The sequence below is a fragment of the Botryllus schlosseri genome, chromosome 16 (assembly GCF_051294905.1).
Source record: "Botryllus schlosseri isolate E-star chromosome 16, Bs_hap1, whole genome shotgun sequence".
In the NCBI taxonomy this organism is placed as follows: domain Eukaryota; kingdom Metazoa; phylum Chordata; class Ascidiacea; order Stolidobranchia; family Styelidae; genus Botryllus; species Botryllus schlosseri.
The window spans coordinates 9509815-9524202 of NC_137251.1; the positions used below are offsets into that span (position 1 = coordinate 9509815).

At 39.8% G+C, this 14388-nt stretch overlaps 1 protein-coding gene across 2 annotated transcripts; it reads left to right on the forward strand.

The window, feature by feature from the left end:
* Positions 1 to 1724: 1724 nt before the first annotated feature.
* LOC145459125 (uncharacterized protein C11orf98 homolog) lies at positions 1725 to 11437 on the forward strand. Of its 2 annotated transcripts, none has more exons than XM_080337753.1 (4): positions 1725 to 1874; positions 5871 to 5998; positions 8774 to 8877; positions 11052 to 11437. In XM_080337753.1, the coding sequence occupies exons 1-4, from the start codon at positions 1776 to 1778 to the stop codon at positions 11150 to 11152; spliced, it is 432 nt and encodes a 143-aa protein (XP_080193879.1). In that variant the 5' UTR covers positions 1725 to 1775; the 3' UTR covers positions 11153 to 11437. The 2 variants fall into 2 exon arrangements, with proteins under 2 accessions (XP_080193879.1, XP_080193878.1); XM_080337752.1 differs by having other exon boundaries at positions 8774 to 8876; positions 11045 to 11437.
* The last annotated feature ends 2951 nt before the right edge of the window (positions 11438 to 14388 follow it).

The following is a 14388-nucleotide window of genomic DNA, read 5'->3' on the forward strand; positions in this document are numbered from 1 at the left end:
AAATTATCCAAAAACTAAATTTTAATAGAACCGGTGAGCGCGTCTGTAGGCAAACCGAAGGCAGATCGCTGCAGCTTTTGAGACCAAAATGGCGGACGCCATACGTAACAATTAAATGACGACACAATGACCTCGCACTTCTAGTCCTTCTACATTCTTTGGTCCACACCACCTTTGAGTACACGCTGATGTAACATCCACCTCGATCTAATGTGGTGGTGTTCGATGATCCCAATAGAAAAAATTTTACTAGCATCGGGAGGATTATTTTCACCGAAATGTGTCAGTATAGAGATTGTACAATCTACAATCTCTATAGTGTCAGTATAGAATAATTTCGATTTTTTTGTTGTCCAAATGGACGATAGCATGACATGTGTAGCAGAGATGAGCGGATTTGAAATTTCTATGTCCTAATCCAATCCAAAGCCGAACCTCCTAATCCATAACTTTTTCATATTGAAGTCCATGTCCAATCCTAATCCAATTCCAACTGGAAATTCAGAAAAAATACTAATTTATGCAATCGAGGGATTCGAAAATTTTCTTTCACAACGAACGATTCACTTGATTCAAATCCTGTTTTTTCAAAACCTAATCCTAATCCATGCTCATCTCTGGTGTGGACACTCGAAAAATGACGTGACCGTCACGCCCTGATACCTTTGATAACTTTGTTATTGTCGATCCATAGTGTCCAGAGATGAGCGGATTTGAAATTTCTATGTCCTAATCGAATCCAAATCCGAATCTTCAAATCCAAATCTAAATCCTAATCCATAACTTTTTCATATTCAAGTCCATGTCCAATCCTAATCCAATTCCAACTGGAAATTCAGAAAAAATACTAATTTATGCAATCGAGGGATTCGAAAATTTTCTTTCACAACGAACGATTCACTTGATTCAAGATAACTTGGTAACCATAATTACATTAATAACTGATCTGAATAAAGTTTGTCGCCATTCGCCACACAAGATTTCAATCACATATCCGTGAATTGCCTTATAATAGATTCAAAAAAGCCCTACTTGATCACCTCTTGTCGTTACACTAACACTGTTGCCCTACCTCGCCCAGACATTGCTTCATTGATAATTTGCTACCATTGTTTAATTTTTTTCTATTTTCCTTTCCTAACTAAACATTTTTTTACAGCCAGACTGTTCTGAGTCAAGTGTACCTGTTTGATGCTGGTGTGATCAGACTAGATGACCTTCACGGTCTTATCGATCATTCCTATCTAATACCGAATACTGTGCATGCATATTTTCTGTATCACATTCACTGCCGTTTGTTATGTATTTTGGTTCGATGAAAATAAAGACTCTCTCTCTCTCTCTCTCTCTCCCAGAAAATAGGTAAATCCAATCCAAATCCTAATCCGTCCTGAAAAAAATATCTAATCCAAATCCAATCCAAATCCGACAAAATTTCACAAATCCTGTTTTTTCAAAACCTAATCCTAATCCATGCTCATCTCTGATGTGTAGTGCGTACGTGAACGTCGTGTGGTGCGTGTCATTCAAACTGTGCGCTGGTTGTAAACTGAAAGTAAGATAATTGTTTAGATGACATAGGAACCGCTGTCTCGTCGAATTAATATAAATGAACAATTTTAAGACATCCTTTTTTGCTGTTCCAGTTGGTATAGGAAATTTGCTGCGAATAATATTACAAGTAGAAAATTAACCCTGGTGATGGCATCGCCGACACCGCTGACATCACTAATTTGTAACACCCCTCAAAACGCCAGCTGACTTGCACCTTGCACATGTGGCTTCTGCCTTTTAGGTACAGTTCGGAGAGTTTACGTCTGCGAAACGGAGCTATTGCGAGCACCGAAATGGCAAAGTTCAATCGACCCATTGCGGTAAATTTCGTAATTTTAGTGAATAGGCGATCTTTATGTATCTCAGATGTTTCTTTCCGTATAAGCACCATTTTCCGATCTGTGTGCTATAAGCAGCAGCTGGCAGGCACTGGTGTACACTGTACACATCAGTGTTGGGATGACGAGTAGGGCTGGGCAAAATCGAGTACCCGAGCGATTCGATTCTGAATCACGTATTACGCTTCGAGTCGAGTAATGTATTCGAGTATCATCACTCATTATAAAGTCATAACAGAATCTATGTAAAATTTAAAATATGTAACATGTAGGCCAACCATAGTGTCCTATATGGTGTGGACACAGCAAGAGTGAACGGCTCACTGCATTTCGGTTACGTCATACTTTCTATTTGACCAAAGGCAACTTAACAGCCATTTTTGACTGACTTGCCGAGCGCAAAATTCGATAAAACGGACCCACAATGGGAAGCTCCTGCTGTACTGATTACGAAAATATAAATTTTATTCTGTTCATGGTTCTGGAACCCCCCAAAATCAGCCTAGTAATTTGCATTATGATCAGGTTTTGACTTTGTGACTCAACAATTCTGTCTGGCAAAACGAGAGTGAGGCTGAGAAGAAAATGTCAGACAGTCCAGCTGCGTCGCAATGAAAATTTCTGGGCTGATATTAGGGGTTCCGGGGCCATGACCAGAATAAAATGTCAGAGTGTAAAGTACTCTATTTGAAAATTATCTCACCATCGTTTTAACATGACTATTTCAATGAAGTGGACTAATTTCCAGCTAATCCTCATCAGATCTTTTTTTCGTTTACTGGTGATGTCTTCATCCAAACGCCACAATAGGCCCTTGTCAAGATCAAAACAAGAGGAAGAGGCATCCCTGCCTCTTCAGGCGTATACCTGGGACACGATTTTTGATCATGTCGGTGTGACGAAATTGGTCACCGTAAATAGTATTATTTCAAAAATGGCCAAAATTTCAGTATGATTGACCTTGGCTTCTACTGGTTGGAATTGAGTCAAATTTGGAGTGCAAAGTGCAACGTTTTTTAGGTAACCTGACCATTTGAATCTACTCAGAATTGCTTTGCGGGCTGGATGAAATTGTCTGGCGGGTGCCGTATGTTTGACACCCCTGGTGTACAGCGTACGTTATCGCAGTAATAAAGTAGGGATCTATCTCTGTTCTATAGACTGGTCATTAGTGGGTAGGTGATCAGCAGGCCGAGTTATTTTTGGCATTTCAGGAGCCAGATGCCAAAACTGCCAAAAATAAAAATTTGAAAATGCCAAAAATAAGCAATTTTTGGCATATGCCAAAAATAACACGGCCTGCCAAATAGTGTATTTCGTTCATGGTATTGTGTTAACAGGACCGCGTTACAAGCGAAAAGAGCGTTTGTGAAAGGCAGGTTTCTTAATCTGGGTCCAGCCCACCCATTAGGGGCGAAAGCATGGTGTCCTAAATGGTGTGGGCACAGCGTGATTGAACGGCTGACTGCATTTGGTTTACGTCATACTTTTCATTTGTCAAAAGGCAATTTTACGACCATTTTTGACCGGCTTGTCGAGCACTAAATTTAATAAAACGGTATCAATGAGAAGCTGCCGCAGTACTGATTATTAAAATATAAATTATATTCTGCTCATGGAACTGGAACCCCCAAAATCAACGACGATCTTTCCATTGTGATCGAGTTGAACATTGTGACGCAACAAACTGTATGGCTATTTCTGAGCTGCATAGTCTCGTTTTGCCAGGCAGTCTTGTTGCGTCAATGTTCTTAAACAAGCTAACCTTCCCAGGACTCTTCCATGTGAGTTGGTAATATTAAAGCCACCTGAAGTGACAAAAGTCCTCCGAAATATATCGGTAGACTGAAGGAGAAATGATAGTCGGGCTACTAAATAGAATGTGTTGAGAGACAACACAGGAAACTCCTGGAAAAGGATCGGGAAGAAAATTCTTTCCGCGATGAGATCGATGGCACTGGCGAAGTGATCTCTTTTCATGATGCATGGAAGCCGGTTCGGCCCTCCAAAGATTTTGAAGCTCTGAAAACCTTTTGTGGATGACTGACAACATTCTTTCCCTCAACGGCTACTGTTGAAGCCGATATTTCCCAGATTCGCTGGGCGAGAAATGAATTTAGGAGAAACTTAGCCGACCTGAGTTTGGAAACACTGTTACAGTGCAAACGATTTAAGTCTATTCAACAGCTGTTACAATCAGCTGTTGAGCGTGTTTGTAAGGCTTTTCTTTTTTTTTGCTTATTGGCACCGGGTGCGATGGATACTGCACATTTTGTGGTTTCGTTTGATATTATTAACCTATGAAATCGTTAGGTTTTTTTCTTCTTCTTATTGTTTGTTGGCACTGATTATACGTGGATGCTGCACATTTTGTGGTGTCTTTTGAGCCAAAATAAAGCGTTTTTGTGACTAATTCGAGGCTGAAACTATCTATTTAAAGGACGATGCCAAAACTGCCAAAAATAAAAATCGAAAAATGCCAAAAATAAGTTATTTTTGGCAGTTTTGGCATATGCCAAAAATAACACGGCCTGGTGATCAGTGATCACCTTAACCAAATCTCATGTATTTATGATCTAAATCGAATTCAAATATAGTTGACAAGTTTTTATTACTAGTCAAAGCATTGGCGCAGGCTTAAGGGGACTAGCAACCCAAAAAATCAAAATTTTCGATTTTTTTTTCTAGTAGGAAATATTAACATTGTATATCTGCTGTCACCTCATGGCCATATTTCACCCAAACAATAACTAAAAACAGCAAAATTTTAATTTTATTTTCCTTTGATAATGAGAAGGGTGTTTTTTTTTTTCCAAGTTCTAACCAAAAGATCGCATATTTTGTTTGGCTTGACAGGTAGAAAATATATCTATCTATATTATCTCCAGGTACTAAATTATTTAGATTGTTGTCAGTTGTCCTTCAAGCATTCTGGCGCTTAGGCTATTCTTATCATTACATTGGTAATACTTGTTCATTGACTTTTTACTTTGCAAATGTTTGTAAGTGTTTTTCTCAATTATAAAATTTTGTTACATCGTATCACGGTAAACCAAAAATTTGTATGAATTATTTGCCCTAAATGAGTCACTCAAGGTTTTTTGGAAAGCTAACATTCAGAAATGTGCTATGCTGAAAGTTTTTTGACATAGGTCTACCATGCTAAGAGTTGCAGAACTTCAAAGCAAACTTACAGCAAATTTATGACAAAAATTTGAATTTTTAATTTTGAAATGAAATTTCTCCGAGATGGGTATCACATATTCCTTCAAATTTTAGCATAGCATAGCACTGTCCTAGTACTTCCTAAAGAAGCCGTTAGATCGGAAAAAGAGCTTCACAATTTCGAGATTTTGCATTCCCCGTGTCGGTGCATTTTGTGTCCTTCGAATCCGCTATATGCCACAACATGCAGAGTAGAACCGAATTTATTGTTTTTTGTATGTAGCATAGCGACTGTGAAAATTTCATGGCCATACGAAATTTTGGTTTTGGGTTGCTAGTCCCCTTAAGTTGTATCCAATTGATATGTAGTTGGTGATGTATCATATCAATTCATCTCCCCTATCTGAGGTTACGGTTTTGGCGGATAATTAAAGACTGCGGGTAACAGCAGTTACGTAGTTTCGCAGTACTACGCCTTTTAGCATGTATATTTACCTCTATATTCATCCCTCAATTTGAAATAAATGGCGATTCAATCTGAATTTCAAGCAGCTAGCAAAATGCAATGACTTAATCATGCCTCGTACTTCAAAAAGACAACTTGGCTTGAATTGTGACTTGACTCGCGACTTGACTTGACTCGACTTGTCTCGAGTCACCTCCAAAAATCGAGCGACTCGACTTAACTCGAGTCACTTTCAAAAATTGATTGACTTGATTCGAGTCAAAACTTGTCCAATGACTCGAGATGACTTGCGACTCGAACGTAGTTACTTGATCCCAACACTGGTACACATTCACGTCATTTTTCAGGATGGCTACAAGAATCTTGCTAAAAGGAAGCGTGTAATGAAACAAATGAGGAAAAAGAACAGAGGGGTGAAGATCATCCCGGTTGCAGATCCCGAATTGATGACAAAACATATTTTGAGAAAAAGAAAGTACGGGAATCACTTTTACCTATAGTCTTATGCAGGGGCTTCAAACTCAAAAGTGATCTCGGGCCAATTTCCAATCTTGTTACACGCCACGGTTCGCATCATTAGGAATAATGGTATCGAGATGTTCAATATCTGGCCGTATTCGGCCATATGAAAGAGTATGATTAATACTAGAAAGAGCACTGAAACCTTACTTTTTTCTAACTTGGCATTATGAAAAATGTGGGTAGTAGGTACCTGGCTACGCCAATGTGTCATAAGATGGTCAGACTAATCAAGTTTTCGATTGGCCTTGCGTTAAAAATGAATTACCCTTGCAATCAATTTTTAATAATATAACTGATTTAGAAAATTACCTCGCGGTCGCATGTGAGCCACCCCTGTTCTAACATTTTCACCCCAGTTTCTCAAAATCACGTTGGGTGCCACTGTATTACTCGACCTCCTTTATTTTACATATTGTTTACCAGACTGTTCCTTTCATGAATTCAGCACTTTGTATTTACCTTGGCACTTCTTATGAGTCTAGTACAGTGGTTCGCAACCGGTGGGGAATTCAATGGTTTCTGGTTGGGAATAGATGCATTTGATGAGCATTATATACAGGACAGTCTACATATTCGCGGAGACACCTGCACGATTACCGAGTAATTCCCTCTTCAACATGCAGACGCCCGTCTCCACACCATTTCAGATCAAATTGAAAATTTTCACATCGATCAGGCATTAAATTTGGTGCATAACAAACTTTGTTTCAAGAAATTCGGACAATTCGTTACAGAGTTATTGCAATTTGAAAAATGACATTTTGTGCTCACTCGGCCGTGACACTATACCGCTTGAAACCTGTGTCTAACTGTAATTAACATTATAGTGATCAAATTGCTGTCGGGCAGACTTAAATTTCTGTAGTAAGATATTTTGGTGTAATGCTTATTGAGATAGACCTAAATTTTTAACTTTACTAATGGGGGTTAGGGGTCAAATGTCAATTCAAAGTCATCATGTTTTCAAAATCAGCCATGCGTAACAAATATGCAACTCTGCCTAGTGTAATTCTATTTAAACAGATTTTTTCGAGGAAGGTGTCAAATGGAAGCTTGGAAAGAGTAGAATGTTGCTGAATTGGTATTGCATGTGATATTTGACTGCCACTTGTCTAAAACTTCATTGAAAAGATGCGCTCTAAATAGTGCATGACCTGTTCTGCATAAAGTGTCAAAGTATATTTTTAACCGTGTTCCTGTCTTATATTCAATTCATAACCAATTCTGATGGATTCTAATTGGTAACAGCTTTCATATGACACCTTACTTATGATTTTTGAGTTGGATAGAGTCGTGCCAGAGAGTTCAGAAATATCATCACGCATCACTGATTTTAATATACTGGTATGTCAATTTTCCAATCAAGATTTGAACCTTGATTCTGTAATGCGTAGGGGAATTCCTAGTGAGTGAAGAACATGTACCACCAATCATTGCTTACCAGCATTACTACCTGCAGCCTATATGAGTAATGATTTTAGCAGTTATAATTATACACAAATTTCATGGTTGAGTAAGCACGAAATCCTCATTCTTCATACTGCAATTGCTCAAGAAGTTATATTAGTTAAATTCTATTCTACTCAGAATTGGGTACTTTAGTGGTACATGATATTGCAGAGAAATCTGAGAGGGTGTGAAGACGAATTTAAGTATTATTTGGATATTCACTCGAATTACTGATAGTCTGTAAACCCAGAAGCACCCTTGCAAGTATAATGCACATGCAATAAATAAAAGTAGTCTCTGAGCATGGCAATAATTATCTACTGAAACACATTATCATAATAAGGAGCAGAATAATGGCAAAATCAGATAATCACTGAATTAATATAATTAAAATTAATTAAAAAAATGACCTATTTTGCATTATGCACCATATTTTATTTTTAACCATGTTGCTGTCAAATATCAATAATAAAACAAGTTTCATGCGTTCTAGTTGGAAACAGCTTTCAAATGACACCTTGCTTGTGAATTTTGGTTTAAATAGAATTGCACCAGATGAGTTGAAAAATATCGTTATGCATCACCGATTTTAACATATGCCAATTTTGGAATCGCGTTTTGAAACTTGACCCAATACTGTGGAGCGGGGAAATTCGTGGTAAGTGAGGAACATGTACCAACAATTATTGCTAAATAACATTCAAACCTTTACTCTACGTAACCTCTGAGCTATATCAGTTACAATCGTACACAGGTTTTGTGTTGCCAAATTTCACGGTTCAGTAATCACAAAATCAACATTTTTCAAACTGCAATAACTCGAGAGCCGTTCAACGAAATTGTCCGAAATAAATGTCGTTGTACTCAGAACTAGATACTTAAGTTGTATATAAATTTAGAGAAAAATCTGAGAGGGTGTGGAGACGGATTTAAAAAATATTTGCATGTTGACAGGGAATTACTCCGTTACCATTTAACTGCTCTAGAATATATGTATCGAAAATTATATTGCGTGTTGTTCACAAAAACTCATTTCAACTCCTGATAACCAATGATGGCGTCACAAACGCATCCAGTATGACGTGACAAGAGTTTATTCGTAGAACTTCTTCCCTAGAAGAAACCTGAAGTATCAAAATTGTACCCTCTGCTTGGGTGTAAGTTGTCAAAGTAAACAAGCGAATGAAGGAAATGGAATCAATAAAAGTACTTTGTTGTCAATCGTGCAAATTATCGCTACATCGAGCGAGTTTGTCAACTAGTCTGCCTCTATTTTCAGCTCCAATCCGAAAGCAAATATAACTCTTTCCGGAAAAAAGAGGAACAAGCTACTGAAGCAGCTGCGTCATGCTGAAACTGACAAATTGAAGATGGAAGTTGCCGGTGAGCAAGAAGTTATTTCTGATGAATGCGTATATTCCGTTACATAGCGTTGCCATACGTCGTCCTTTAGGAGGATTTGTCCTTTGTTTTCGGGTTTTTGAAGATGTCCTCCGAGTACGCCTAAATGTCTTCCTTTTTTGAGATTTTGTCTTCTTTTTTTAGAAATTTGATTAAACACAGGGCCTAGATACCATAAAATAGCCCTGAACTAACGCTCAGGCGGGTATTTCGGGAGGAGAGCGAAAGTTGAGCTTATTTTTTAGTCAGCCACCTGATAAAGTGAAGGTAAAAACAGTATTTTGGGCACTGAGCGAAAAAGTTGACCTTTATGGGGGGGGGGGGAGAATTTTTTCAACCAATTTTTCAGGATTTTCCACCGGTATTCTAACTTTAGAAAATTTTGGCAAAGTGTCCTTCTTTCCCGATTCCTAAATATGGTAACCCTACCGTTACAGTAATTACTGATGATAGGAGTGCAGCGGCAACTAAACATGTGCAAAATCCATTAGCGGAGTATTTGGATTCAGAATCGAGTATAAGGCCTCAAGTTGACTACTGAAGTAAATTATTACGATATCATAACGAAGGCTTCACTGTACAGGGTTCTATGTGATTCTACTGCCGACTCATGTAAGATCCACATTACACAATCGCAACTCTAACTGCGACACTAACGGCATGACATGAAATCGCAAAACAAAACTCAGACTCCCCAGTCTTGATCATGACAGTTTTAATAACTGGTAAAGTTTGAATACGCAAATGCAACCGCTAAGGAAGTGGTGTGCCCAGGCTCGTAGCCCTAGCCACCCAAGAGAGATCAAACAAAAAGGGGGAGAGGAGGGATATTTTGAAAACAGACGATGTTCTAAATTGTAGTAGATTAATCATTTTTAATCTAGTTACAAATGCCAATTCAACAAATATCTGATAATCATGCTACTGTTGAACGTCTCTATATGCATAAACAATAAACATATGCCAGTTACGGTATATTAAGATATGTTTTATTCAATTCAGTGCAGATATGTAATTTCTGTAACGCTGTTGATGAGTGAAAGTTGGGTAACGAACTGTATGCCAAGTATGCCAACGAACTGGTTTACAGAATAATTTTGAATATTCTCATACAGACAACAAAAAAATTTCATTTTGCATCTTCATGAAACGGCTACGCTCGACCGTAGTTTCGACACTTTTTTTCTTCAATACATTGTGTCAATGATGACTATTTTATTCGTGAAAATTATGCCTATGTATTCATAAAGGATTCTCTGCTTCATGTCAAATTGGAATTATGGAGACCAGGTTGAATGAAAGTAGTTTTTTTAAACTGTGGAGGTGGAAGCAATCTATTTACATGAGTGCTATTTGAGATAATCTACCTTTATAACTCTGAAGTAAACGAGTTGTTTCATTGCTAACCATATTTGTGTAGTGCTACGCGTTTTAGAGTTTGCATCATCCAACTGTTTCCAGAACATGCACTTGTATAGCAGTTAAAATTCATAAATATACTAAAATGAGCAATATTGTCGTCTGGTCAACGCTAACCACATACTGGTTGCTTGATTATGATTTGACTCCTGTCAATTGCAGCTGTAGTATACAACTGAACCTAGTCTGGAGGCCTTCAAACAACACTACGTGGGTAGAAAAACTTTTCATAGACATCTTGCGAAAACATATTGCATGTTCAAACCATTCCAGTGGTCTGGTATATCAACAACATGTGAAGCGATTACAGAGGTTGCAATGAATAAACATTGGTGCAGCGTGCAGTTGGCTACTTCCGCAGGCCTCCTGCACTTCAAGCTGAAATTGTGGGACGTCGTACCAGGGTCCAACTAGTTTTAATTTCATGACCCATAGCAGCGAATGAATTAAAATATCGATATTCGCTCAATCGTATTGGCAGCCTGTGCATGAAACCTGCGGCCCACAAAGAAAGATGATGTGCAAAGAATTACCAATCTGGGTAGATCTTGACTGGAAATATTCGTGGTAGTCGAGCTCTAATGGAAATGATTATACATGTTGAGTTGATGGATAGGTCATCTAGTGAAACTAGCTACTTCTGACTGTATGAACCTCTCACCCCAATCTGTCGATGAAATGCCTGTGTGTAACGGATGAGAGGATTTCTGATATTTTGTTTGATATCTTGGCTTCAGACGAACAGACCAAGGTGCCTAAAAAGACCAGGAAGTCTCGGGCTGGGACGAAGAAAGCTCTTTCAAATCAAAGTGATGATGTTGAGATGAAGGAGACGTGACGTAATTTTCAACATCGAAATGAGCTTTCAGCTCAAAATCACGGAGGCTAGCCTGGGTGTGTGATGACGGGACCGATGTCGACAATGTGGACGTTTTCAAATGTGTAAACTAGCGTCTGTATGTAATTCCTTGTACCCGCCTTTCATTTGCCGATGCTTTTACCCTGCTAAATTTCGCGCCGGTGAACTTTTATCGGTCAGCCATTAGATTTTTCACCCAAGTCTCGGTGCTCGAAATGCTTTGGGTTTCAGTGTTCTGTAAATGAAACATCTGCCATAGTGTCACTGTTTTGTTCTTGTGAGTTGGTCGTTGTTTTATGTAGCTGCGAATGGTTTCACAGTGCTAGGAACTGGGGAGTGGTCTGAAACAGTTCTCAGTCTGTTGCTAGCGGGAAGAGGATAGACAAGCCTATGCATAATGATTATAGCCTGTGTACGAAGTCCGGAAGTTGTCGTAGTGGTGATATGCGCCGGGGTCGATTCTTCGCTGTAGAACGTTATGAAGGGTAATTGGTTTATCTGGGCTTGTCTCCCGCTGGAGCTTTACTTCGGTGCTGATTTAAGGTATCTCACTATAAAAAAGAGGACATTTGGGCGTCCTCGGAGGACATTTTCTAAAACCTGAAAAAGGAGGACGTATGGTAACCCTAATTTACTGTTCTAGGCTTACTATATGCACCGAAATCGCGAGTAGTCACTGGTAACGTGCAGGAAGTGTGAATAGTCCCGTTATAGATGATGATGCGTCTTCGGGTGGGCCAATTATTATAGGTCACTTTGTTACATGCTGATGTTATTTCTTGATCTCCCATCAGGATTGTCGGTGTAGTGAGGAGCACACGATTCCGAGTTGGTATTTCCATATGAGGCGCATCATTTTCCTCTGCTATTCGCATCTGTATCGTGGGGCTGTGCTTGATAAGGGCACTACTATATTAAAATCGAAAAATGAAGTCACATTACATAGCTCGCAGCGCGAAGAAAATATTAAGATTAATTAAAATCTTTCAAGAAATCGGGTGTCAACTCGTAGATTCAAATTGCATGTTGGCGGCCGTTGTCGTATTCATGGTGTTTGTCGACTACTATAATACTATGGTCATTGCACCAGGCCGATATTCTTCATTTTTATTCCGTTGCTGCATGCTGACTTGTAGCACGGTCCACGTCTAGACTTCTTGTAAGACGTCGCTTACGCGGATGAGGTGGCTTGGATGAGCCTAGATAAACCCAACACATAGGTATAGGAATTCCGCAGGCGACCTCGGTTGAGCCCGCAACCCATTGGTGTTGCAGCCACGGACTATACCACTGCCACACCATCTCGCCACTCATACTAAGTGAATTAAGTGTCCACGGCCGCACATCCCTCTACGGCCGCAGGTTGGCCACCCTACTATAGCGGATTAACTAGTATTTATTCAGTAGAAATTGTTTTTATTTCGACTTTAATATGGACTGGACATGCTCGATCACCGTCGGATAGCCAGCGAGATACTGTTTCACAAATCAGGTCCGGCATATTTGATAGAGCGATGATCTTTTTTGGCTACCATATGGTAGTTGGACGACGTGGACGCGCGTGTGTCGTGGCCTGACTTATGCACTTTTGATACCGAGGCAGTGGCCGCAGTGGAACTGATACATAAACTTGCAATTTCTAGTTCCCGCATATATTTTATGTTTAGGACACCGAATCTTTTGAGCAGTAATTTGTGTTGGACACACATCCTGGTCCTTTTGGGGCCCTGGCTATGATACGGAGGACCTGGTGTTTGCAGTGGCTTCAGTGTGCTAACACTGGTAGCCCCCCAACAGATGATGCCATATTGTAACTTTGATTGTTATCAGAAGGACCCAGACTGACATAGTCTCTAAGGCTGTAGAAAAAACAACAGTTCCGTGATAATTTTATTTTTCTTGCGACCGATGTTCCCTAAGCTGCGCACGTGCGCAAATGCGCAGTGCTGAAACGGTCTCTGCGCACAGAAAATCCAAGCTGCGCACAAAAAATCCAAAGTGATGTTTTTTTTAGTCGTTGCGCACTGTTGTCCAAGGGGCCGCGCAGGCGCAGGCGCAGGGAACATTGCCAGGGGCAAATAGTGTTATCGCTGAAGTCTGAAACGAAGGCACAAGCGCGGCCCGCAAAGGGTAAATATTGCGCTCCGTGAATAAATGAGAATTTGCAATCACGGGCACCTCACGAAAGAGATTTTTTTCTTTTAGTATGGTCTCGTACGCGTGAGCGATACTGATATCATTTAAATAGCGCATTATTTTCTGCGAATGGCAAAATAACGTGGTTTACCAAAGTTGGGCTAGCTCGAAGTTGATCTGCGAGAAACTAACGAATAGTCTTCTCTACGTGGCATAAATAAACATTGCGTAAGATTTACTCAGGACCGTAACTGGCGCACCCCGAACCCCCCAATTGGAGGGGCCGAGCTCGTAGTGGGCCCAAAATTATTTCGTGAATTAACAAAAATCATGGTTTATTTTGGTCAAATATCTTGATTATTGCGTACCCTTTCCCCAATAAAAATACGCATGTTTTATAGAAATGGGCACTTGGGCATCGGCCATTACCGCGCCACGACACACCATGACATATGAAGTTATAGGCTATGTAACATACGACTCCAAGATGTGCGCCGAAACGATCAGCAGCGAGAGAACCTTGGCCGAAAAGGACTGCCCTTGTGCTAATCGAAAACTTCGATATATACAATTATACATATATGTTTAATTTTCCATAGGCACCTAACGGCTGGCGCTAAATGTTCCTGTCCCGGCGATCCGAGTCCCACAACAAAACAAATGCCATATCGAGGAAACATTATTTGCCAGTAAAGAAATACCAATTTGAAATCGTGTACGTCTTTTAAGTAGGCCCTACGTTTGGGCGATTTCAATATCTTTTGACATAGCACAGTGGTCGGGAACCTTTTTTGTCCTAAGAGCCATACTGACCCCATATTTTCCATCTTAACTTCCAAAGAGCCATACGTTTTAATCAACTAATACGTCACAATTCAAAAATCGTGACGTCATGGCAGCGCAAATTCGTCGACTTTCGTCAGTTATACGAGATCAGGTTCGTCTTGACGATATTCCTAAATGCGAGGACCCATGGGGACATAAGTAGGCGGAGCCAAACATGATGGTCACTACACAGCAGCATGCATATTGCATACCCACCCACCCACTGTAATGTGTGATACTGTGATGCGTCAGTG

What these genes read in the sequence shown, in the direction of transcription:
- LOC145459125 (XM_080337752.1), top strand. Translation starts at nt 1,776, where the DNA reads ATGTGGCTTCTGCCTTTTAGGTACAGTTCGGAGAGTTTACGTCTGCGA. An exon ending in AGTTCAATCGACCCATTGCG is followed by an intron (nt 1,875 to 5,870) that starts GTAAATTTCGTA and finishes GTCATTTTTCAG; the next exon opens with GATGGCTACAAGAATCTTGC. An exon ending in AATTGAAGATGGAAGTTGCC is followed by an intron (nt 8,877 to 11,044) that starts GGTGAGCAAGAA and finishes TTTGATATCTTG; the next exon opens with GCTTCAGACGAACAGACCAA.